This window comes from Chiloscyllium punctatum, chromosome 9 (genome assembly GCF_047496795.1).
Source record: "Chiloscyllium punctatum isolate Juve2018m chromosome 9, sChiPun1.3, whole genome shotgun sequence".
In the NCBI taxonomy this organism is placed as follows: domain Eukaryota; kingdom Metazoa; phylum Chordata; class Chondrichthyes; order Orectolobiformes; family Hemiscylliidae; genus Chiloscyllium; species Chiloscyllium punctatum.
In genome coordinates this window covers 4,097,584-4,123,920 of record NC_092747.1, presented here as the reverse complement: position 1 = coordinate 4,123,920, position 26,337 = coordinate 4,097,584, and the positions used below count along the sequence as shown (strand labels likewise).

The 26,337-nt window shown below is 41.8% G+C and overlaps 1 protein-coding gene across 8 annotated transcripts in view; it reads left to right on the top strand.

The window, feature by feature from the left end:
- LOC140481088 (nuclear mitotic apparatus protein 1-like) overlaps positions 1-26,337 on the top strand; it is a 117,107-nt gene that overhangs the window by 50,497 nt on the left and 40,273 nt on the right. For all 8 annotated transcript variants that reach the window (XM_072576741.1, XM_072576740.1, XM_072576739.1 and 5 more), the window contains 11 exons: positions 2,757-2,842; positions 3,588-3,670; positions 5,439-5,465; positions 7,466-7,554; positions 8,019-8,099; positions 9,746-9,836; positions 11,715-11,829; positions 14,692-14,852; positions 22,447-22,561; positions 24,056-24,173; positions 25,862-26,002. In XM_072576741.1, coding sequence (XP_072432842.1) covers positions 2,757-2,842; positions 3,588-3,670; positions 5,439-5,465; positions 7,466-7,554; positions 8,019-8,099; positions 9,746-9,836; positions 11,715-11,829; positions 14,692-14,852; positions 22,447-22,561; positions 24,056-24,173; positions 25,862-26,002 — 1,107 coding nt within the window. The remainder of the gene's footprint in view (positions 1-2,756; positions 2,843-3,587; positions 3,671-5,438; positions 5,466-7,465; positions 7,555-8,018; positions 8,100-9,745; positions 9,837-11,714; positions 11,830-14,691; positions 14,853-22,446; positions 22,562-24,055; positions 24,174-25,861; positions 26,003-26,337) is intronic.

Sequence of the window (26,337 nt, the reverse complement as noted above, 5' to 3'; positions counted from 1 at the left end):
TGGAACAATCAAATGTAGCAACCTCTTAGAACCAACTGTTCCCTGAATGTTACTATGTTCCTTACACTGTTGGCTTCTGTAGTAGAAAGTGGTATCCCCCACTTTTCAAATGGTGGTTTTACGCCAACTTGCTTTTACGAAAACCTAGTTTAGTACCTGTTTTTGACTACCAAACGAGAATTTTCGCTTTTACGAAAAAGCCACTGCAGCGAGAGTGGCACTGCCAAGCGCCTTCCCCAGGAGCTATACTCAGCATCAAGCCGCCGTAGCTTTGAATTGTGTCTGTGAGTGTCTTGTGAACATCTGTGCTTTATCTCGACTTATTTTGTGCATCCGTTAGCGAGATATATCCTAAGGTAAAGAAAAGCCTAAGAGAGCAAAGACCCGTTTCTAAGTCTGTTTGGTTACTGACCTGACTGTTTTGAAAACGGTCAGGCACGTTTCCTAAGCTTTGCTGTTTACTCACTTCATTTCTTCAGACTCTTGCTCTCTTGCAAAAATGCAGCTCTTCCAACTGTAGGAAGTCTGTGAAACATGGTCAGAATGTGGCCTGCACCCCAGCCTAGCTGGGCACACTGTTTGCACCCTGACCAGACTGAATCCGGCCTGGAAGTAGGCCAGGTGGTGTCAGGTCCCGGAATCTCTCCCTTGTGAAAATAGAGCATTTCCCACCATGGCAAATCGCTGAAATCCGGTCAGAATACGTCCCAGAGTAGCCGGGGACAACATTTGTATGCTGCCCCAACTGGATCCGGTGGCGCTAGCCAGCCTGGAAGTCACCCAGGTGGGGACAAGTCCTGGGATTCATGTCCTTGTGAAAACTGAGCACTCCCCACAGTGGGAAATTGCTGAAACCAGGTTGGAACGTGGCCCACAGCCGTGGTGATATCGCAGACGATACCGTTTTCGTATTGACCAGGTCTAATCTGGTTCCGCTAGCTGGCCTGGAAGTTACCCAGGCAGTCTAAGGTCCCGGATTCACTCCCTTGCAAAAATGTAGTACTTCCTGTGTTGAGAAATCGCTGAAACTCTGTCAGAACATGTCCCCCACATGGGTCGTGCTGGGGACACTGTTTGCACAACCCTCTTCCTCTCTCTCCTACACCCCAATCTCCTGTACCTCCCACCACCTCAACCTCCATTAGGACGTACCATATGTTTGTGTTAGTTTAGCTCTTATGTGTTGTTTGGTATGATTTGGTACGTTATTTTTTGGGTCTGGAAACGCTCAAAAAATTTTTCCCATGTAAATTAATGGTAATTGTTGCTTTGCTTTACACCATTTTGGTTTATGAATGGTTTCATAGGCATGCTCCACTTTCAGATCACGGGGGACACCTGTACAATAAAAGGAGGTTTTCATTCAGTGATGTCCTGTTTTTCTAATCAACCTGTTTTGCACACCACCACAGCAGGTAGGAATTGAACCTGGGCCCCTTGGTCCAGGGGTAGGGACATTACCACTGTGCCACAAGAGGGCACCCCCTTCAGTGATGTTCTACAAGGACTTAGTCTAACATTTCTGCATTCCAATTCAGTCTCTATACAAGTACACCACATTATTTTTTGTTTTTCTTTCTTTCTTTTCTGGTTTTATTAACCTGTATCTCTAGTTAGGATACTTTGTGGATTTCTGCAACAGATCCCATCATTCCTCAACCCGCTATTAGACTCACCTTAGAAGGATTTTGTGTAGATCCTTTCTTTTAACTTCTGGGGTGTTCTAACTCAAACCTAACTGTACTGATTCATTGTGTTGAGAATGAGTTTATTAATATCCCAAGTTCCTTAAACATCACAGTGGATCCAGCTCAGGATAGTCTTAACAGTTTCACTAAAGATGGAGTGTGGGTCACAAAGTCCAGCCTGATTGCTGATAGACTCCAGTCTGGAGCATTGTGTCCAATTCTGGATGCTTCAAAAGAAGAGCTTTTACTTCACAACTATCTTTTAAGTTCCACACAGTTCCATTCGTAACGGTAAATATTCACTTATGGACATCCCATGCTGTTATTGGGGTTGATCATAAAGGATAAGGAGATGGTCATTGAGTCATTCATCCCCTTTAGACTATTTCAACATTCACCACATCATAATTTGAAGATTCATGATCATGATCTGTATCCTAAATCCTTTTGCTGACTTTGGTTCTTAGTCCCAAATACCCTTGGCTACGAATAGATCTTTAGAAATCTCAGATTTGCAGTAGTAATTAACAGGCATCTGCTTTTTTTGTGGGAGAGTGTTACCTATTTCCCAGTCTTTTATGTGAAGATACATTAGTGTTGTAATGTGCAATCTTCTTTCCTGCTAATGAGAACTTGCCCATTTTTTAAGTCAGTAAGTCCCGAGCATTAAGGGGGAAACACTCCTGACTATATGGTTTTATGGTTCTATTCAGGGTTTAATGGTTATTTGGCCAGGATATTTGCAAATTGAGAAATAACTGTTGACTTTAGATACTAATCATTGGAAATGCTTTCTTTTCCAGTGTTATATCTGTATTCATAAACCAGCTGCTCTTGAATTTATGCAAGTGAATATTCATAGTGAAAAATCACTGGTCTTAGACCCCAGAGCCACTAGTAAGAAGGAAATCTATGTGGGAAGTTTTTTCAGCTTTAAAAGGTGAAAAGCTTTTTATTTTGTCTTGTACCTGTTGGGAATGAACCTGATGAACTCCAAATAACTGACTTGCAGATATTTGCCACATTTATAATTTGTTTGTTTTGTTTTTGCCTCCTTCCACCCCACAGATTAACAGTCTTAAATTGTCAAAAGAAGTTGAAAATCTGTCAGATCTCCAGGATGGTGTCATCTTCATCAATATTGTGTGCAGAATGTGAGTAACTTTGAGGAATTTCCAAGGGATGGTTGAGTTTTTACTTTTGCATATTCAAGCAGGAGATGATGTTGAATGATCTAAGCCAAATTGATCTAAGCCAAGTAAAATGTTATAAGGCGCATCAAAGTAACATAATTGGGAAAAAAATGATTTGGGCAGTGTACCAAAAGGGTCTGAAGGACTGCACTATCAATAGACTGACACTGTTAGTATTAGCGGTGACTCAACAGGCAGCACTTGTGCCTCAGTCAGAAGAGTATGGGTTCCAAACCCCCTCCTGACGGCTAAGCACCGATTTAGACCTGACACACTTTATTGTTGCACTGACAGACACTGCTTTCCAACTTTGCAACCCCATCCTTGCCATGTGCACATGCATGCACATTCCACCCAATGAGGCCTGGACCTCTGCCCCACTGACTCGTCTGCTGATGTCATTTACTTGCCCAGCTGCTTTTCCCATCAGAGACTGGTTCTCTCCTGCATTCACTATACTTATGAGCAGTAAATGCAGGTAACAAACAGCCTGTGATTGGAGATCCTGAGAATGACTGTATTTAATTTGAGTAGGACCTTCTTATCAATTCAGTCTGTCTCTCGAGTACAGGATGAGCTTGCTGAACAAGTCCTGGTGATGAGCACTTGTCTACACCTACTTTACTTTATCTAGAACTACCTGGGCTGATTGAATCATCTCGCATTTAAAATCAAATGTCATAGCAAATGTATTTTCTTATTACAGAAGTGGAAAGGAAAATGCACAGCAATTAATAGAACAGAAAACCATTGAGGAGAGATTCCAATTTATCTGCAACTTTTTAGAATGTAAGTATGGAAAAAAACTACTGCGCAAAATTGTTTAAAGTCTTGCATGAATGTGTCCATGATTTTTGTTTTGATTTGAACTAGTTTTTTTTTGCTTCTTAATTAAATTTAATTTACAAAAAAAATTATTTTAACAAAACATGGCATCCCCCTAATGGCTTGGATTGTAAAGACGGCATTGAAGACAGGGAGCTGAAGGCAGTTGCTGCTCAAGTGCTGAACTCGAGCTCCACTTAAACACTGTGTGTGTTTGCAATCAGCTGACCCAGCTAAAATTCCTACTTGGTACCCAGTGGAAACTTTCCCACCTGCCCTGCACTTTGTAAAAAGAGAAATATGAATCTAAAAAGATTAGATCGCCTGCTGTTTCTCCTAGTGTGCTGACCTTTTTTTATTGGTGTCCTTAGCGTCACAGAGTCTTACATCATAAAGACAGATCCTTTGGTCCAACTCGTTCATGCCGATGGTTTGGTTTCCCAAACTAAATTAGTCCAATTTGCCTGTATTTGGCCCATATCCTTCTATATCTTTCCTGTTCTTGTACCTATCTAAATGTCTCTTCAATGGTGTAACTGTACCTGCATCTATCTTTTTCTCTGGCAGTTCATTCAACATATGAAAAACCCTGTGTGGAAAATGTTACCCCTCAAGTCACCTTTAAATGTTTCTCCCCTCACCTTGAAATGATGCCCCTCTAGTTTTGAACTCCCCAATCCTAAGGGAAAGACCTTTGCTGTTCACCTTGTCTATGCCCCTTGTGATTTTGTGGTGATTTGTGCTGTACAGATCAGAGCAAATTAGGATGCTCTTTCAGTGAGTTGGCTGGATTGGCTGTAAGATTTGATTTGATGTAATGCAACAACCAAACTGCAGCATTGCATGGGGAATAGGAGGCAGTGGGGGAATGGTGACATTACTGTAGCTGGACAGCAGGAAAATAGTATTCAACCTGTTTTGGAGTATTTTAACTTTTAAAAGCTGCAACGCGTTGCTGTTAATTGGATGTATTGTCTTGCTGAAATGAGAGGGCAAAAATTTGGAGATTAATCCCTTGCTGAAGTATTTCTCTTTTACCCACCCAATACTGGCTGTGTCTTGCTGAGTTAATGATCCACCAAGTGTCTATCTATCCTTAATTTGGAAGTAATAAGCAATAGTGGTGGCACTTATCATTGAGTCGATTCATACCATTCATGCACTTTCCCATTTTGTAGAGGAGAGGTTGGTCCAGTAGATGGTGACCTGGGCATGAAGACCGGTTGTACTGACACAATCAGGATGTGATTCATTTAACTTTGAGCAGGCTGAGGATCAAATCTGAGATTCTGCTGTTTTGTTGCACTCCATTTCAGAAATAGTTGCCTTTCTCAAGTCCAGTAGTTCCAAGAAAAGTTCTTCTTTAGAAGAGTCATATTGGCTTTGAAGTATGAGCCCTATTTCTTTCTCCCCAGTTATTGTCAGACGTACTGAATTTCTCCAGTACTTTGTTTTTATTTCAGAGCATGCTCAGTACTTTACTTTTATGCTGCTACCCTAAGATGGAGTAATGTTTAATGAGCTGAGCCTGCCACTTAGTCCTGCTGTCGACATATAATGCAGCCTTGACCAGTAAATTCTATTTACTTTGTCCTTTAGAGCAGCGTGACTGTTGTGTAAAACATATATCAATAGCTAGATGTGTTTAAACTCTTTGTTTTTAAAAACTAGATGTCTGCAACTTGCATGAAATTCCACATGAACAACCAATAACCCTATTTTATATTCATAGGTTCTGAAGTCCAGAAGACTCAGTCAGGTAAGTTTCCCTGCAAAGGTAATTGATATATAGTAGTTATATCTTGGAGGCTGTTATTTCAGAAGTTGAGACACCACTGGCAGAAAGTACAGGGAATGTACATGGTTTGTTTAGTGTCACTGCAGTGATGACCCAGAGAGTGTGACCTCCTAACATTGTAAGGTATGGCAGCAGTAATAGTCTTTTCAACTCCTCAAGCTTGCTCTGCAATTGAGTGACCTTCTCTTTGCAGCTTTATACTCCTTCTTGGCTTTGTTAGTGATTTTTTGATCAACATCTTAGTTTAGGATAGAGAATTTCAATTTGAGTATTTTTTTAAAATCTGGAAATAAAAAGATTTTAGTTCATGTGACCACGATGCTGTCACTTTGTAGTCAAAAGCCCTTTTTGGGAAGAGTACCAACTATCCGTATACCACTCTGACCTTTCTCAGTGCAGAAAAGGCCTTTTGGCTCAAAGTCTGTACCGCCAAAAATATCCTACTGCTTACACTTGTCCCACTTTGCAGTAGGCCACAGCCTTGAATGTTGGAATAGTTAGACATCATTCAAACATGTGAAATTTCATGGGCAGATCACCACATGAAATAACCTTCAGATAAAATTGTGAAAGTGACTCCCCAGGATAATTTATGCAAAGGATTATATGCAGCATGGTGGGCGGCACGGTGGCACAGTGGTTAGCACTGCTGCCTCGCAGCGCCGGAGACCCGGGTTCAATTCCCGCCTCAGGCGACTGACTGTGTGGAGTTTGCACGTTCCTCCGGGTGCTCCGGTTTCCTCCTACAGTCCAAAGATGTGCAGGTCAGGTGAATTGGCCATGCTAAATTGCCCGTAGTGTTAGGTAAGGGGTAGATGTAGATGTAGGGGTATGGGTGGGTTACGCTTCGGCGGGGCGGTGTGGACTTGTTGGGCCGGAGGGCCTGTTTCCACACTGTAAGTAATCTAATCTAATAGAGGATCACTCTGCATCACCAAGTTAAGATGGAGTGAAAACTTCCTCATCTGTAATTGTCTTGAGGGGTACTTAGTTACAGGTTCTCTTTTATAGAACAACAGGAATGTAAATGGATGAGGATTAAAATCGGCATCAAGCCATCAATCTAATGCATCACAGAGGAGATTATTCAGCCTATTGTGTCTGCATTGGCTGTCTGAATTAGCAATTTATTCAGTGCAATTGTCTTGCCTTCTCCCCGTAACCCCGCATGTCTTCCTTTCAGGTGATTTTGAATGTTTCAATTGAACCTGCCTCCACTACACTTCCAAACAGCATATTCAAGACCCTAACCACTTGCTGCTTAGAGTCATAATCGTAGAGTCATAGAGATATACAGCATGGAAACAGACCCTTTGGTCCAACCTGTCCATGCTGACCAGATATCCTCATGTCATTTTTGTTCTTTTAGAATTAATTTTAAATCTTTGTCCTCTCATCCTTGGTCTCTTCACAAGTGGAAAGTGCCTCTGTCTGTGTGCCTCTGTCTGTGTGCCTCTGTCTGTGTGCCTCTGTCTGTGTGCCTCTGTCTGTGTGCCTCTGTCTGTGTGCCTCTGTCTGTGTGCCTCTGTCTGTGTGCCTCTGTCTGTGTGCCTCTGTCTGTGTCTGTCTTACCCCTTCTCTTCTACAAGGACAATTGCCCTAATGTCTCTAATCTGTCTTCGTTACTGAAGTCCCTCATCGCTTGAACAAATAAATATTTGGGGAAAATTGTAGACCATGAACCCTGTCCAATTGACCAATTTTAAGATGCAACTTAGAGAAGAAGAGAGTCAGACATTAGGGAAGGGATACTAAAGCATTGGACCTCAATGGGGGAAACACTGGAAATCAGGGACACACAAGGGAAAATTACAAAGGTAGCAAATAAATTGCAATTTCAGTTGCTTTATAATTTACAAATTTTTATGAATACCGTCAACGAATGTTAGTAATTATCACCTGTTCTTCTGAGTATTGCAACTATGAACTGTAACATCTACATTTCTCTTCCTTAATTACAGAACTGTGTAGGTATAACCCTGCTGCTGGAAGTGTGGTCTCCTGGGAGAAGATCTTGAACAGCGAGGATGTGGAACTTGAGATGGCGAAGGTGAGCCAGTCTGGGTTGTGTCTGCTTGTTACCTAAAGTGATCAGATGCGGTCCTGATGGGACTGGCACGAGAGTGTTTAGTTGTTTTTAATTCTTTTCAATCAGAAGAATAATACTCCATGCAACTGTATCTTTTCCAGAGACTAAAGTAGTCCTTGATTATCTTAACCAAGAAAAAAAGCTATTGACTCTTGGTGCTGTAGGGACAAGAGGGTTGGGGGTGTGAGGAGCGTTTGTGTTCCTCAGTGGCTTGTATCTGTGGATTTCCTCATAGTAAAGACTGGGGCATGTATAATATGCCATTAGTGTGGCCACTGATAGGCATTGAACAACCTTGAAAATTATTGAAAACTAGATGGGATTGTCCTGGCAACTTAACATGGCAACTATTGCCTAACCTTGTATGCAATCTGAGGGTGAGATGAAAAAGTGAGACTTCTAATCATTCTCTTTTTTTTCTGTAGGTGGCAGTCCTCTTACTTCATCTCCATACCATGGCCAAACAAAATCCATGGGAGTTTGAGTCTCTTGACATAGACACCCAGGTGAAGCAGATACATTGTTCCTGCTCTACAATCGCACACCCCCATCCCCTCGTTGGAGTAGGGTGACATTGGCAAGCCTGCTATTTATTTCCCTGTGGTATTTGGCCTTCTCATTGAACCACTGCAGTCTCTATTGGTGACAGCATTGCCACAGTATGGACTATCAGAATGTTGACCCGATAGAATGAGTATAACTGGGTGTGCTAGGGTGTCCATGACATTGGTGATGGAGACCACAGGGAAGTGGAGTGTTGTTGAAGTGAACTTACTGAGCTGCTGTGCTGCACCTTCATAATGGAACCACAGCCGGTGATGAAAGGGATGCATGTTGGGCTTTGTGAAAAATGGTGTCAACCAAGCTAATTTCTTACCCTGAATAGTTTTGAGTTGGTGGGGGCAGCTTAAAAGATAATTTACTTTCCATATATGAAGGACATCAAGAGAATATTTTTCTCTTCAGAGAATGGGTAAAAGTAGATTGTTGATTAGCAAGGGAGTTGAAGAGTATTGATTAGTTTGAGGCAGGTTTGAGGAGTTGAATCAGTCAGATCAGCTATGATTATACTTGAATGGCAGAGGAGGAGAAGGGGCCAAATGGCCTTTTCATAATTTGCGTGTTTTCAAGCTTCCACAGCATTAATGTGATGGACAGATTGTTTGTATGTAATCTGTGATGTTTACTCTAGTTATTATTGGCCTGGGCACTAGGGAGAAGATCAAAGGCTTGGTACTACTGAAGATCGAAGTGCTGTAGAATGACTAGTGTCTGTGGAACCAGAGTTTAGCAAGAAGGGGGTAATGCCAATGGAAGGAATATTCAGCCTGGGTAAATAATGTGCTTTGAATCTGGGAAATGTTTCCATAACAAATAGACTACCTGTTATTCAGTATTCAGTTTCTCCAGCCAATTCTGTTTTTGTCTCCTGTTGCTGAAATGACATTATTCTGAATATTTATTACACAGCACACAACCAAACTATGTATGATTTTTATAAGGCTTGTTCTTGAATTCAGACGGTTATTTGCTTTCTGAAAACTTTATGCAGGGATTTAGAATCATACAGCACAGAAACAGTCCATTCCGACCAAGTTTCCTAAACTAAATGAGTCCCACTTGCTCGCGTTTGTCCAATATCATTCTAAACCTACCCTATTCATGTACCTATCCAAATGTCTTTTAAATATTGTAACTGTACCTGAATCAATCATTTCCTCTGGCCGTTCATTCCACATATGAACCACCCTCTGTGTGAAGAAGTTACCCCTCGGGTCCCTTTAAAATCTTTCTCCTCTCACCTAGTTTTGAACTCCCCCACCCTCGGGAAAAGATCTTTGCTATTCACCTTAACTATGCCCCTATTATAAATTGATTTTATAAATTTCTATCAGGTCACTCCTCAATCTCCAGTGAAAAAAGTCCAAATCTATCCTTATAACTCAAACTGTCCAGTCCTGGCAACATCCCAGTAAATCATTTTTGAACCGTCTCCAATATCTTTGCTATAGCAGGGCAATCAGAACTGGACACAGTACTCCAAAAGTGGCCTCACCAGAATCCTGTACAGGCCTCATCCTGTACATCCTTCATTTCTATTTTGCTTCTTGAAAGTTAAAATTGACTTATCCCCACCTTCGTTCCTTCACAGGGTGAACTGGTGGGAATGCTTCGATATATTCTTGACAATGAAGAAGCAATTTATTTGGATAATAACTTGGTCGCATTCTTGCGGAGTAGAGGTAACTTGTATTTTTTGAAAAATATCTTGCAGAAAATAACTTTGTCCCAACAGCATGTAAGCTTTCATTTGTAGATCATTTTCCTACTTGCAGACCATAAGAAATAGGAATGTGAGTAGGTTATTTGGCCCCTTGAGACTGCTTTGCCAATCAATACTGATCCAATATTCCTCGTCCAATTTCCTGCCCTTTCCGCATAACTTTTGAGTATCCTACAGATCAAGCATCTGCCATCTTCCCTTTAATAATGCACAAGGACTCTGTCCTCACAGCTCTCTGTGACAAGGAGTTCCAAAGAGAAGCAACGCTTTGAGAGAAGAAATTTTTCCTCATCTCAGCCTTAAATTGTCACCCCTTTATTCTGAGACTACGCCCTCTAGTGCTAGATTGTAACATGAAGGGAAGCATCCTCTCAGCATTTACCTGGTCCAGCCCCTTAAGAATTCTATATGTTTCAATGCAATCACCTTGCACTCTTTGAAATTCCAATGAGTCCAACTCTGTTTAACCAAACCAGAAATTGCAGGAGAAACTCAGCAAATCTGGCAAAATCTGTGGAGAGAAAGCAGAGTTAACGTTTCATGTCCAGTGACCCTTCTTCAGAAGTAGCTAGGAAAAGACTAGGTATGTGTTGAAGATGAGGAGGGAGGAAGAGTAAATGATAGGTCGAAATAGAGTCCAGGGAGCGGGCATACTGGCTTTCGGGCTGACAAAGGAACAGATAATGGTCAGTTTGGGGTGGCGGGGGGGGGGGGGGGGGCATCAGTATCTGCTAATGGGGGCCATTAGTAGTTGACGAGAGAATGCTTAACATTGGAATAGGATGTGCAAGATGCTCAGGCCCAGTTGGGCTGCTACCACGGTCAACTCATTGTGAGCTACTAATGGCCCCCATTAGCAGTTATAAATTATCTCAGGTTGATCATTACCTATTCCTTTGACTGCCTAGCAGCCAGAATGCTTGTTCTCTATTTCCATCTATCATTTACTCTTCCTGTCTCCACCCATCTCATACATACATATACACACACACACACACACACACACACACACACACACACACACACACACACACCACCTTTTCCTAGCTCATTCAATTCTGAAGAAGAGTCACTGGACATGAAATGTTAGCTCTGCTTTCTCACCACAGATTTTGCCAGACCTGCTGAGTTTCTCCAAAAATTCTTGTTTTTATTTCAGATTTCCGGCCTCTGCAGTTTTTGGTTTTGATTTGTTGTTTAGTGCCCAACTTATTTAACCTTTTGATCAAAAGACAATCCCTACCCACTAGGGTTCATCCAAGTGAACCTGTGATATCTCCCTGAAACAAGGGGACCAAAACTGCTATTGTTACTCCAGATATAATCTCATCAGCATTTTGCACAGAACAAGTTGGACTTCTCTACTAATAAACTCCAACCCCTTGAAATAAGAGCCAATGTTTCATCAGCCTTCCTGATTACCTGCTGCACCCTGTGTGCTAGCTTTGTGTCTGATGCAAAATACCCTCAAGTTCCTTTTGTGTTGCAGTTTTCTGCAGTTTTTTTCTGTTTAAGTGAAAGTAATTTAAATGCCAACCTATCCACCTCTATTTGAAGTTGTCTGTTGACTTTCTTCAAGGCTCATTAGCTTTTGGGTAAGAGGGGATTTTAGATTTCCACTCCCACTCTTCCTGAATGGCTGGTTCACATTTCATGGTTCTGTCCCTCTTTGTTTAGGTTCCCCCTCCATTTTTCCTCTGCTATACTATCAATTCCTTCAAAGGCCTTAATCCTCAATCCCTCAAATATAGAAGTTTAAGTGGTATTACAAGTATCCAAATTTAAAAACCTCCGCCTCACTTTCTTTAATGTTTTATTTTTATCTATTCTTTTCTAGCCACATCTCCAGTCGCCCGTCTATTCAGCGCTAGTTCAGATGAGACTAATTCGCCACCATTTAGTGAGAAAACTGGAGGGCATAAAACAAAATTTTTAACATCCAGTGTGTACAGGTCAGTACTCTGACATGATTCTGGTGTCCGAGACACACTCCCTCCCTCTCTCTCACCGTTTAAAATTTGCTATTGTATTATACTTAAAGGAAAAATCATCTGATGTTTAGATTAGATTCCCCACAGTGTGGAAACAGGTCATTTGGCCCAACAAGCCCACACCAATCCTCCAAAGAGTAACCCACACAGATCCATTTTCCTGTGACTGATGCATCCAACACTATGAGCAATTTAGGTTTGTCAATTCACCTGACCTGCAGGTCTTTGGACTGTGGGAGGAAACTCGAGCACCCGGAGGCAACCTACGCAGCCATGGGGAGAATGTGCAAACCCACACAGACAGTCGCCCGAGGCTGGAATTGAACCTGGATCCCTGGCGCTTTGGTGCTGCAGTGCTAACCACTGAGACCCCGTGCCGCCCACAGTGTTCATGTTGTCAATATTAATGTATCCAGTTTATATGAGGAACAGGGTCAAAAAGAATGGTGCAGGGAAAGAACAGCCGGTCAGGCAGCATTCGAGGAGCAGCAGAGTCAATGCTTTGAGCATAAGCTCTTCATCAAGAATAGGAACAGGAATAGACTGTTTAACCTCTGTTCTATCTTGGCTGATTTTCAAGCTAACTCCTTTTCTTCATATTTACTAATGCCAGTTGTTAGGATGCCAGAATGGATGACCAAACTTATGTTACAATTGGCTAGGGTAGCAGTTACATTTTCAAGTAAGCAAAGAGTGAGACCCCAGCTGTTTGATAAGATAAAACCGTAAAAGCCATCGGATCCCATAGTTTCAATCAAAAAGTAAACTTCACAATGCAAATGACTTTAGTGATACAATTGACAATATTTGCAATTTAATTGTAATCAGCTGTTACAATATAATCTAAGGTAAATATGGGTAACAGTCTGTGGTCAAGCACCCCACAGAGCACATCAGAAAGTAAATGCGTTCATGACAGATCCCATGGACTTCTCAGCAATTCCCCCCGCCCAGCCATTAATGACATGGTAAGTCATTAAAATTGTACAATAGATTCCAAGTTCTTCTCTTTCAAAAGTGTAGCTTTGGGATGTTCACGAGCTATTCAGTCATGGACTGCCTCAATGACTGCTCATATTTAAGTATCTGAAATGAGACTGTACTATTCTGGGAGCTGCACTCTGTGTCTATTCTCAGCCACATTTTTCAGCTTTCCACAGACAGCTAGCTTTATTCTTTTGTTTCTCTGCCTTGAAAATATCCAAGGACCCTCCTTCCACCATGTTTTCAGGTATTCCAAACCGTTGTGACCCTTAGAAGAAAAATCACCTAATCTCCATTTTAAATGGACAAAACCTGGATTTTTAAACAGTCCTTTAGTGCTTTTAGATTCTCTGTAAGAGGAAAAATTGCTCTCCACATCTAACTGGCCAAGAACCTTCAGCATTTTCTTTCAACCAAGTTGCCTTTTAATCTTTTCAATTCCAGCAGGTACAAGACTAGCCTGTCTAACCTTTCTTCATAAGGCAACCTGCCAAAACTAGGTACAGGTATTAGTCTATTAATCCTGCTCTGAATTCTTTCCAAAGTGTTTACATACATCTTTAAATAAGGACCAATACTGAGCACTATAGTCCAGTGTCCTATATAACTGGAAACATAACCTCCTGACTTTTGCATTTAGTTTTCCTTGTGATACATGATAACAGTCCATCAGCTTTCCTAATTATTTTCTACACCTACATGTTGACTTTGTGATTTGTGCATAAGGACAGCAAGATCCCTCTGCATGTCCGAGCTCTGTAATGTCTCACCAGTTAGATAATATGCTTCTCCTTGCCAAAATGGACAGTATGACACATTTTCACCTTATTCTCCATTTATCACATCTTTGTCTGCACGCTTAACCTATCAAATTTGTTTTTATAACTAGTGATCTCTTCACAACTTTGTTTCCTACCTATATTTGCATCATCAAATTTTACAGCCAAACCTTCCGTCATTTTGCTGAAGTCATGTATATAAATGATAAGCAGTTGGTCCTAGCACCATTCACTGTGACATACCACATTTTACATCTTGCCAACCTAAAAATGATTCATTTATATCTAGTGTTTCCTATTAGCCAGTTATTATCTTTAGGGAAGGAAACAGCCATCCTTCCCTACAAGTAAGTCCAGACCCATGGCTCTGTGGTTGACTCACCACTGCCCTCTGGGCAATTAGGGATGGATGATAGATATTGGCCTAGCCAGCAATGCCCTCATCCCATGAATGAATATCAAAAAAAATGGACCCTATACACCACTAGCTTTTATTTTGCACAATAACTTTTTATAAGACTTTATCAAATGCCTTTTGGAAATACAAGTACACCACATCCATTGGATCCCCTTTGTCCACAGCACATAACCCATCCAAGATCTTGCAACTTCTTGTTCAAATGTGATTTCCCATGATCGGGATGATACAAACATGATCTGAATGCATGCCAATGCCATGAGAGCTGTTTTCGTAATTGAACTGTTTTAGACCTGCTGTTATTTGAGACTCTCTTTATTGAATTTCCCACTTGCCATTTATTTTTCAGCTATTATCATATTATAAGGTTTGTCCATTAGGTGCACACAATCAAATAACTGGAGCTGAAATTATTTTTACGATTGTAAACAGGTTATAGTTGCCATCTTGTATAGCAAACTGCTCACTCTGCTGTCACACAAACTTGTCTGGTGAGTGGTGGAGACTGTGCATGTTGGGTATCACTGTTTTACTTGAGAGCTATTCACTGGATCCAAATAAACAGGGTTGGTGAGCTAAAAGATGTAAAGAAAGGGTCTGCAATGTTTTGGTGGTAGTTATCTCAATCCTTCAATTTTGCAGTTCTGCACCATCTAACTCTCCTACATCGCCCATGCGGGACTTCATGCAAACCCCATTAGTCCAGGTGCGGCGCATGAAGAGACAGCTTGCGGATGCACGAACGCTTCGCGATGATTTGGAGATCGAGCTGACTGAGGCTCGTAAGTTGCTTACCGAGAAAGGTAACAGAAAAGAAATTATATTCCTTCACAGATTGGTTTCTGGTATGTGTTTGTGCAATGTGAGTGAGGAACCTTGAGGTGATTGTATTCCCAAGGCATTCTCTTTCTTGTCCTCCTCAGCAATGGTGGTTACAGAGCTGCGGACATGCTGCAGAGCGTGTTGTAGTTATGTTTACTGTAATCATCCTGTATCGATGATAGTGGGCACAGACATTGTGTCTGCTAGCATAAATGGCAACCAAACAGAGACTTGAAAGCAGCCCTGTCACTGAGCTATTGCATTTTCTTTTTACGTTCTCATTAATGATATGTTGGTGTTGCTAGGCATTTGTTTCCCATTGCTAGTTGCTCTGAGAAGGTGGCATAAACGTCTTTCTTATGGTGAGTATTTGTAACTGTTTGACATAATTGAGTGACTTACTAAGCCAGTTCAGTTGACTATGTTGATGTGTATCGACTGAGAGCGATGGGCAGGTTCCCTTCCCTAGGGGACATTAGTGACCAGACAGATTCCTGGAATGGCAGGACCGACGTATGAAGAAAAACTGAATTGGTTAGGACTATATTCACTGAAGTTTAGAGGAATGAGGGTGGTCTCATAGAAATCTATAAAATTCTAACAGGATTAGACAAGTTAAATGCAGGAGCAATGTTCCCAAAAGCCAAGGAATCCAGAACAAGGGGACATAGTGTAAGGATGGCGTGGGTTGGCCATTCAGATTTGAGATGAGAAATTTCTTAACCCAGAGAGTAGTGAGCCTGTGGAATTCTCTGCCACAGAAAGCAGCTTAGACCAAAATAGTGAATGTTTTCAAGATGGACATCGATGCCGTTAGAGTCATAGAGATGTACAGCACTTCGGTCCAACCCGTCCATGCCATCCAGATATTGAAACCTAATCTAGTCCCACTTGCCAGCATCTGGCCCATATCCCTCCAAGCCCTTCCTATTCATTTAGCCATCCAGATGCATTTTAAATGTTACAATTGTACCAGCCTTCATCACTTCCTCTGGCGGCTCATTCCATACACACACCACCCTCTGCGTGAAAAGTTGCCCCTTAGATCCCTTTTTATATCCTTCCCCTCTCACCCTAAACCGATGCCCTCTAATTCTGGACTCCCCAACCCCAAGGAAAATACTTTGTCTATTTATCCTATCCATGACCCTCATGATTTTATAATCCTCTATAAGGTCACCCCTCAGCCTCTCATGCTGCAGGGAAAACAGCCCCAGCCTATTCAACCTCTCCCTATAGCTCAAATCCTGCAACCCAAGTAACATCCTTGTAAATCTTTTCTGAACCCGTTCAAGTTTCACAACATCCTTTCGACAGGAAGGAAACCAGAATTGCATGCAACATTCCAAAAGTGTCTTGTACAGCTCCAACATGACCTCTCAACTGCTGTACTCAATACTGTGACCAAGAAAGGAAAGCATACCAAATGCCTCCTTCACTTTCCTTTCTACCTGCAACTCTACTTTCAAGGAGCTGTGAATCTGCACTCCAAGATCTCTTTGTTAACAACACTCCCTAGGACCTTATCATTAAGTGTATAAGTCCTGCTAAGATTTGCTTTCCCAAAATGCAATACCTTGCATTTATCTAAATTTAAACTTCATTTGCCACTCCTCAGCCCATTGGCCCATCTGATCAAAATCCCAATGTAGTCTGAGGTAACCTCCTTCGCTGTCCACGGCACCACCAATTTTGGTGTCATCTGCAAACTTACTAACTATACCTCCTTTCTTAAATTATGGTACCACATTAGCCAATCTCCAGTCTTCTGGTACCTCACCTGTGACTATCGATGATACAAATATCACTTTCCATGGCTTTTCAGAGTTCTCGGGTACACTTGATCAGGTCCTGGGGATGTATTTACCTTTTGTGTTTTAAGACACCCTGCACTTCCTTCTCTGTGATATGGACATGTTTCAAGATGTCACTATTTATTTCCCTACATTCTTTATCTTCCAGGTCCTTCTGCGCAGTAAACACTGCTGCAAAATACTTGTTTAGTATCTCCTCCATGTCCTGTGGCTCCACACAAAGGCTGCCTTGCTGGTCTTTGAGGGGCCCTATTGTCTCCCTAGTTACCCTTTTGTCCGTTTAATATATTTGCAAAAACCCTTTGTTTCTCCTTAACCGTTTTACCAAAGCTATCTCATGTCCACTTTTTGTTCTCCTGATTTTACTGCCTTATACTATTCTAAGGACTCACTCTATCTATCCTTGACATGGCATGTGCTTCCCTCTTTTTCTGAACCAAAAATTTCTTTAGTCATAAAGCATTCTGTACACCTCCAGCCTTTCCTTTCACTCTAACAGGAATATACTTTCTCTGGACTCTCGTTATCTTATTTCTGAAGGCTTCCCATTTTCCAGCCGTCCCTTTACCTGCGAACATCTGCCCCCCAGTCAGCATTTGAAAGTTCTTGCCTAATACTGTCAACATTAGCCTTTCTCCAATTTAGAACTTCAACTTTTAGATCCGATCTATCTTTTTCTATCCCTATTTTAAATCTAATAGAATTATGGTCGCTGGCCCTAAAGTGCTCCCCCACTGACACCTCATTTCCCTTGCGTTATTTCCCAAGAGTAGGTCAAATTTTGCACTTTCTCTCGTAGATACATTCACATTGAATCAGAAACAAATTCCTCTCGATCTCAACCCTTAACACGATGGCTGTCCCAGCCTATGTTTGGAAAGTTAAAGTATCTTTGGGGTAAAGGGATCAAAGGATATGGAGGGAGAACTGGAATGAGGTACTGAGATGGATGGTTGGCCATGGTCATATTGAATGGCCTGTTCTAACTCCTATTTTCTAGGTTTCCATGAGCCAGTTGAGTCGATAATTTTAGTATATTAGATTAGTATATTAGATTAGATACCCTACAGTGTGGAAACAGGCCCTTCGGCCCAACAAGTTCACATCGACCCTCCGAAGAGCGATCCACCCCTCTCTGACTAATTCACCTAACTCTATGGGCAATTTAACATGGCCAATTCACCTAACCTGCACATCTTTGGACTGTGGGAGGAAACCAGAGTACCTGGAGGAAACCCACACAGACACTGGGAGAATGTGCAAACTCCACACAGGCAGTCACCTAAGGTTGGAATTGAACCTGGGATCCTGGTGCTGAGAGGCAGCAATGCTAACCACTGAGTCACCGTGCTGTCACAAAATGACATTGAGCAATAGCAGAGGATGGTTTACCATTGAAAGAATGTAGATGCATAAAGTCAATCTGGTATTTGACTTTGAAGGAAACGTTCAGGTGAAGGTGTTCCCATGGCATTACTGCTCTTGTTTGAGCTAATGTATCAGCAAGGCACCTGTCCTCTTGCTGTCCTCCTGTGCTGTGGAACATGGGAATTATGCTGAATAGGTCACTTGCACGTGTTCTAATGCAAAAAATAGTTGGGAAAGCAAATGGGGAGGATGATCCAGAGTCTGCAGAGGATAGACAGGGTAAGTCGGTGGGCATAAGCTTGCCAGATGGAATATAAATGAGGGAAAGAATTAAGTTATGCATTTTGGCAGGAAAAATAGAGGAACTGAATATTATTTAAATGGAGAAAGACTGCAGAATGCTACGGAACAGAGGGATTTGGGAATCCTTGTCCATGAATCCAAAAACACTAGTGTCCGCATTTAGTGGGTAGTAGGGACAGCAAAAAGAATGTTGGCCATTATTTCAAAGAGAATGGAAAATAAAAATAGGGAGATTTTGTTAAAACTAGGTAAGGCATTGATTAGACCATAACTGTCAAACAATTTACTGCTCCTTATCTAAGAAAAGCTATACTGGCATTGGGGACACTCCAGAGAAGGTTTGGAGCTCAGGTTGAGGTTTAGGGTGCAGGTTTGCTCGCCACACTTTTAGAACAGACCATCTCTCTCACACCAACCACCATCAATCACATTACCAATGAAAACATCATGAAGCTAGTGGACATGTGCCTCACCACCCACTTCACTTTCAACAACATAGTCTACAAACAAACCAACGGCACACCCATGGGATCTCCGCTATCAGGACACATAGCAGAAGCGGTAATGCAAAGGCTAGAACAAACAGCCCTACCAATCATCAAACCAAAAATCTGGGTTCGCTACGTAGATGACATCTTTGTCATCACAAAACGAAACAAGATAGAAGAGACATTTAACATCATCAACAACACCCTCACAGGCATAAAGTGCACCAAGGAGGAAGAAACTGACAACAAACTCTCATTTCTGGACGTCACAGTAGAAAGAAAGGACAAGGGAGAATTACAAACCTGCGCATGCAGAAAACCGACAAACACTGACCAAATACTCAACTACACCAGCAACCATCCCAACACACACAAACGAAGCTGTATCAGAACACTATTCCAACGAGCCACCACACTCTACAGCACAGGCGAACTTCGAAAAACCGAGGAGAACCACCTATACGATGTATTCAAGAAGAACGGATACTCAAAAAACAGTGTGCAGATTCCTCAAGAACAAACCACAACAAGCAGACCAAACACAGCCAGAAACCCTAACCGCCTTACCATATATCAAAGAAGTTTCAGAAATGACAGCCAGACTACTGAGACCCCTTGGCATCCTAGTAGCACACACACCCATCAACACACTCAAACAAAAACCTAACAAACTTAAAAGACCCAGTACAACCCATGGACAAAACCCAACGTCATCTACAAAATTCCATGCAAGGACTGCCACAAACACTACGTAGGACAAACAGGAAGAAAGTTAGCCACCAGGATACATGAACACCAGCTAGCCACCAAAAGACACGACTCCCTCTCCCTCAGCCCTACACACGGATGGAAAAAAACCACCATTTCAACTGGGTCAACACATCTGCCCTGGGACAGGCTAAGCAAAAACATGCCAGAGAATTCCTAGAGGCCTGGCACTACAACCACAACGCCATAAACAAGCACATAGATTTAAATGCCATCTATCAACCCCTCAGAAAACTAATAGGAGATGACATCACCACAAACCCCAGGAACCCCATCCAGGAGAAAGATATAAATAGAAAGCAGGAGACAACAGCTTCACCTCACTTGGAGGTCGCCACTGATGATGTTACCTAGCCAGATAATGAAACGTCTAGATATCAAACCTACATACTGGATTAGTGGTGCTGGAAGAGCACAGCAGTTCAGGCAGCATCCAACCCTATCAAACCTACAGCTCAGCGAGCAAATCTACACCCTAAACTCCAGAGAAGGTTCCCTAGGCTGATACCAGCTATGAAGAGTGTCTTCTGTCGAGGGGTTGAGTGAATCAAAGGCTACCTTATTGAAATATAGGACTTATGGGACTTGACAAGGTATATGTGAAAGATTGTTACCCTTCAGGGAGAGTCCAGGGCCAGAGGATGTAATCTCAGAATAAGGAGTTCCCCCATTTATAACCGATAAGGAGGAATTGCTTCTCTGAGAGTAGTGAATCTATCCTGCGGAGGACAGGTGAGGTGAGGTGATTAAATATATTCAAAGCTAAGATAGACATGTTTTTAATTGATAAGGGAATCAATGGTTATGGGAAAAAGGCAGGAAAGTGAAATTAAAGATTATCAGATCAGCCATGATCTCATTGAATGGCGAAGTAGACTCGCTAGGTTAAACAGCCTCCTCTTATGTATTGTGGTCTTATGGCCCTTTGGGATCATTAGAACAGATGTTTCTCTCGGCTGCCCCTCTCGCTAGCTAATTATATTTTGGGGCAGCATTTAGATGACTACATTATTAAATAACAACACTCTAAGCTTGACACCATCCAGGAAAAAGCAGCCCACTTGGCACCACATCAACTCTAATACCAACACTCGGTAGCAACAGTACATACCATCTATAAGATGCATGGTGGAAATTCACCAAAGACCCTTAGAGAGCACCTTCCAAACCCAACCCACGACCACATCCATCTAGAGGACAAGGGCAGCTGATACATGAGTATACCACCCTCTGCAAGTTCCCCTTCAAGTCACTTGCCATCCTGACTTGGAAATGTATCACTGTTCCTTCACTGTCGATTGGTCAAATTCTGAACTTCTCTCCCCAAGGGAATTGTGGGTCTACTTACAGCACGTGGACTGCAGCAATTTAAGAAGGCAGTTCAGCACCACCTTCTCAAGGGCAAATGGGGATGGGCAATAAATGTTGATCCATCCCATGATGCTCTCTATCCACAAATGAGTTTTTTTAAAAAAAGCTGGGCTAAGGAGTAAGAAGAAGAAGAAAACTAGTGAATCTACCCAGTGGAATGATCTTCTCCTGGCACATGCATCTTGTAACACGTTAGGTTACATAAAAACCTGGCTTGGATTTGATTGGGACCCGTTTCACAATTCTGTTTTTTACTGACTTCGGTGAGTAGCTCTGCTACCTCCTGAGTGAGACCCACTTCAGCAACCTGATCTCAATCTAGGGCTAGGCCAGAGTTGTGGATTCTTAGGTTCAGATCCTACAGTGGCAGCTTGTGGAATGGAAAGCCAATCTTTGTAAAGATAACTATGACATATTCATCACTTGTCAAAAGAACGTATTTAGTTCATTCATATCAGTTACTGAAAGAGATCTGCAATTCTTAATTTGGTTTGGTCTTCACATGACTGCAGATCCAAAGCACAAGGTTGAATCTTAACTCTTGTCAATGTCAGTTACAGATGGATATCATATGCTGGTCTTGCTAGTGATGTTAGGAGAAAGTGAAGACTGCAGATGCTGGAAAACCACAACAGGTCAAGCAGCATTCGAGAAGTTGACATTTCAGGCATAAGCCCTTCGTGGTCTGTGGTGCTTTTGCAAACCACACTTCTTGACTTTGCCAGCGATGCTCATATCGTACATTTGAATACCAAAATATTATGGCTAACACACTCAGTCAGTAATGAGAATAGTCTGCAATATTGCCATTTTGGATGAGACATTAAACTGGGTCTTTGCTCTCAGGTTGACCTGAGAGATCCCACCGGCACCATTCAGGCTGTCCCGATATTCTCTGAAATGCTTATCTTTTAGCTGAGATATTTTGGTCATCACCTTTATCATGGTCACGGGAACTTTTGTTCATGTGGCTTCTGTGTTTCCTATATTACAACAGTGACTACACTTTGAAAGTATTTCATTGGTTGGAAAATTGCTTTGGGATATTCTATGGTTATGAAAGATATGATAAAATGGCAATTATTTCTCCTTTTGTATACATCTATTATCTAAACAGGAATCAGTATCGCTTAATGGGCAGCACTCACCTGTAAGCCAGCATTTCCTGTGTTTGTAACCTACTGCAGAGACTTGAGCTTGTAATCCAGCCTGACACTTGTAGGCAGCACTGAGGGACTCAGTACAAGGCTGAAAGGTCAGATAATCAGCCCTCAGGATTGGCGAGGGGAGTCAGGTTGCTGTATTGTGAGCTGCAGTTGTTTGGTTAAGACATTGAATGAGAGTGGTTAGTGCAGGTGATCGTGTCAGTTTGGGGGGTGGAGTCACCAACATCAGAAATAATTGTAAGTGGGGCAGACTTACTATAATGCTGTCTCTATGATTTCCTTGTTCTCTTTCACTAGAAACGCAGATCTCAATCATGCAGCAGAAGATCGAGCGTCTTGTGAAACTGACTGAGAAACAAACCAGTGAGGAGGATTCTGATGAGCTCAGCAATATGAGAGATAAACATGAAAGGTATCTGTGCAATTCCAAAACCTGTACTGAAGGCAGAAAAGCACAGCACAGCCTGAGGGGCAATGATATGATGAACAGAGGGAAGTAGTTAAGTAATGTATTTACAGAATGGAAAAGGGGCATTTATTTTTGGTTCATGTCTGTATCTACACACCAAGCAAGCTGTTTACAACCCTCCATCACATCCTGTCATCCAGTTCCTTCATATTTATTTGCTTTCCCTTAAAGAAGAACATTATGTATGCATTCAGTCATTCCATGGGTAACAAGTTGTATATTCTGACCACTTTCTAGGCTTTTTATAAAAAAAGCTTTCCTAAATTCCCCTCGGTTTTATTACGACTAACTGATATTAAATGGTCTCCAGTTCTGGCCTCGTGCATTATGTTGAAATATTTTCTCTGTGCCTATCCTGTCAACCCCTTTCATAATCTAAAAACATCAGTTGCATTACTCTGCAATCTTCCATGCTCTAGAAAAAAAAGAGCTCAAGCTTATACACGGTTTCCTGATCAGCATGATCTTTCCATTCTGATATCTTTCTAGTGAATAAAGTTTGTACCTCTTCTAGTGCCTCCACATCCTCTTTGTAATATGGAGACACAGTACTCCATGTGGCCCCATCAAGGTTTGCACAGATATAATGTAACTTCTCTGCTTTTCAGTTCTAATTCTTTGACACGGTGGCACAGTGGTTAGCACTGCTGCCTCACAGCACCAGAGACCTGGGTTCAATTCCCGCCTCAGGCGACTGACTGTGTGGAGTTTGCACGTTCTCCCCGTGTCTGCGTGGGTTTCCTCCGGGTGCTCCGGTTTCCTCCCACAATCCAAAGATGTGCAGGTCAGGTGAATTGGTCATGCTAAATTGCCCGTAGTGTTAGGTAAGGGGTCGATATGGATGTAGGGGTATGGGTGGGTTACGCTTCGGCGGGGCGGTGTGGACTTGTTGGGCTGAAGGGCCTGTTTCCACACTGTAAGTAATCTAATCTAAGTAATCTAATCTAATCTAATTAAACTTGCTGAGTTTTGTTTTTCTTATTTCAGCAGCCTTTAGTTGGGTGTCTGTCCAGTTTGTACACGAAGAGCAATGAGCTGTCTAGTAGTGTTATGAGAGAAGGTTTCTTCTTTCACTGTATTGGCTTTTAAAACCCAGAATTTTGACTTCAGTGTCAGAATACTAAATGTCCAGTTGTACGTCCCAAAGTGGCAGTTAGGAGTAAGAAGAGTACCTTTCAGTCTGAGGCCTCTATAGTGGCATAGTTGAGATATTGCGCAGGATCCTCTTCCACTTCTCCCAATGTTTGATGGATTTTATTTTTTTTTTTGGCTCATGGTATTGAGAAAGAAATCATAGGCTTCCATCTGTAGATTTCTGCAGTGCTTTTGAAGGTATTTTCATTCTGTTTTTGGTTTGCCTGTGGAATTTTTCTGACAGTAAAACATTATGTATTTTTTGAGTTCTCTAACCAGTGAAAACCTTCCACTTCTATCCAGTTTGTTAAATCGACTGCGTGATGCTCAGAAGCAATGCCAGGATCTGAAAACTGAGAAAAACCAAACCGAACGAAAGATTGATCAGCTTGAAGAAGAAAATGGAGATCTTTCATACAAGGTATAATTTTCAGTTATTGTGCTATTGTTTCCTGATTCTTTGAAAGAAGCGTCCTTGGGTGGATCTCTTGCTGACGTGAATTCTGAAGACTCGTGCAAGATTTAAAAAGTGCTTTTACGTAGCCTTTTTCGCAATCTCAGAGCATCCCTAAATACTTTTTATACCCAATAAAGGACTTCCGAAAAATTATAATTTAGAAAATTACATAGCACCTTCCAAATCCATGACCGAGACATATTTGAAAGTCTTAAGGCAGCAGATACATGAGAATATCAACATCTTTGAGTTCCTCTCTCAGCCACTCATCATCCAGACTTGGAAATATATCACCATTCCTTCAGTGTTGCTGAGTCAAAATTCTGGAGCTCTCTACATCAAAACATGACTGGAGCAGTGCAAGAAGTCAGTTCACCACCACCACCTTCTCAGGCTCAACTAGGAATGAGCAATAAATACTGGCCTAGCCAGATATGCCCACGTCCCAGAAATTAATTTCAAAAATGTAAATGGATATTTATCTGAGTTGGGAAAGAAAAATCTTCAGATCTACCCTTCCTATCAGACAAGCTAATTAGAAGGAGTAATCCACTTAGTCCCTTGAGCCTACTCAAACTCTGAGCAAAGACACAAGGAGCACCACAACCTGCATATTCCTTTCCAAATCATACACGATGCTGAATTGGAACAGTAGTGGTATTCCTCAAATATTATGGGGTCAAAATCCTTGAAATTCCTTTCTGACAGCACTGTGGATGGCATTGGTTCAAAAAAGAAGCTTGACACCTTCTCAAGGGTTGTTAGAGGTTGTTGATAAATGGTGACCTGGCCAGCATGATCCTACAGCAAAATAAAATAGGCACTTTCCTGAGGTTTCATGTGTTCTTCGATCTGTCCCTCATATTCATATCACCTTGGCTGAGTTGATTACCCTTTTCTTGTTTGGTGCTTGAAAGGGTTATGGGTTCCAGTCCCACTCCAGAGACTAGCATAGACAATTTAGGCTGATACTGTTGTGCAGTACCAAAGGAGCGCGGTCACCAGCAGGCGAATTTGTCACTGTGGGACTTTGTCACAAACTAATGCAGAGTCTGCTTGTTTCATCATGAAGGTTTAATTTAGTGATATGATGATTCGTTGTATTTCAAGTGTTTTTCTTTCTTCGTGTTAGCTACCTATGTTTGCAGATAGAGCTTAAATTGACACAGCAGCTGATAAGGTTTTCTTAGTGGTGATTAGAATTCATTGTGTGCTGAGGAGGTAATCAGTTTTGCTATTTCAATCTGTGATCACTGTTAGTTTTACATTGATTGTTCACTGTTCAGGCAGGTTGAGACATATTTGAAACAAAAACGAATTGCTAGGAAAACTTGGCCAGTCTGGCAGCATCTGTGGAGAGAAAGGAAAGTTAATGTTTCATGGTGGTGCTTCAGAATTATTCTTTGTAACCAAATTTACTTTTTTTGGCAACCAGAATCCTCCAGTTGTGGGTCATTTGGTAGTTGTCATTTGACAACCGTGTCATCGCTTGCTCATCCTGGATGACCTCCTGTGGCAGAGGCCAATGGTCACTTTGATAAGGAGTTAGACTTTTCTTTTGCTCCTCCTAGTTAATGACCAAGTCGGTTATCCTCCAGTCAGCAGATGCCTTGGAGTGTAGTGAAACTCTTCTGTGTCTATGTTATCCACAGGTTCGTGACTTGAACAGTCGTCTGGCCCAGTCCCAGAAGGCACTGAATGAGCTAGCGGATGAGCATGAGGCAGCCATACCCCTTTGGGAGGGAAAGCAGAAGCAGCTGGAGAGTGACCTCTGTGTGACGGTCTCAGACAAGGTAAGAATTATTCACAACAGTGTAAACTGAACAGTCTTGGGGAGGTAGTGGGAAGTGAGCAATTATTCATAAGGTACATCTAGGTATTGTGGTAATATTCTAAATAGTATCTGAGAATACCAGGACTTCAAAAAATTAAATTGAGGCAATGAATTATATAAATAAGGTCTATGTTTGTTTTTGCTTAGCTGAAATGTGATGTGATACAAGTGCTTAAAATGGTTCATGGATTCAATAGGGTAGAAAGGGAAATGTTTCAAGGCCAAGGAACATGTCCTTTAAAATTTGAGCTAGAGTGTTTAAGGATAATATCAGGGTGCACATTTTTATACAAA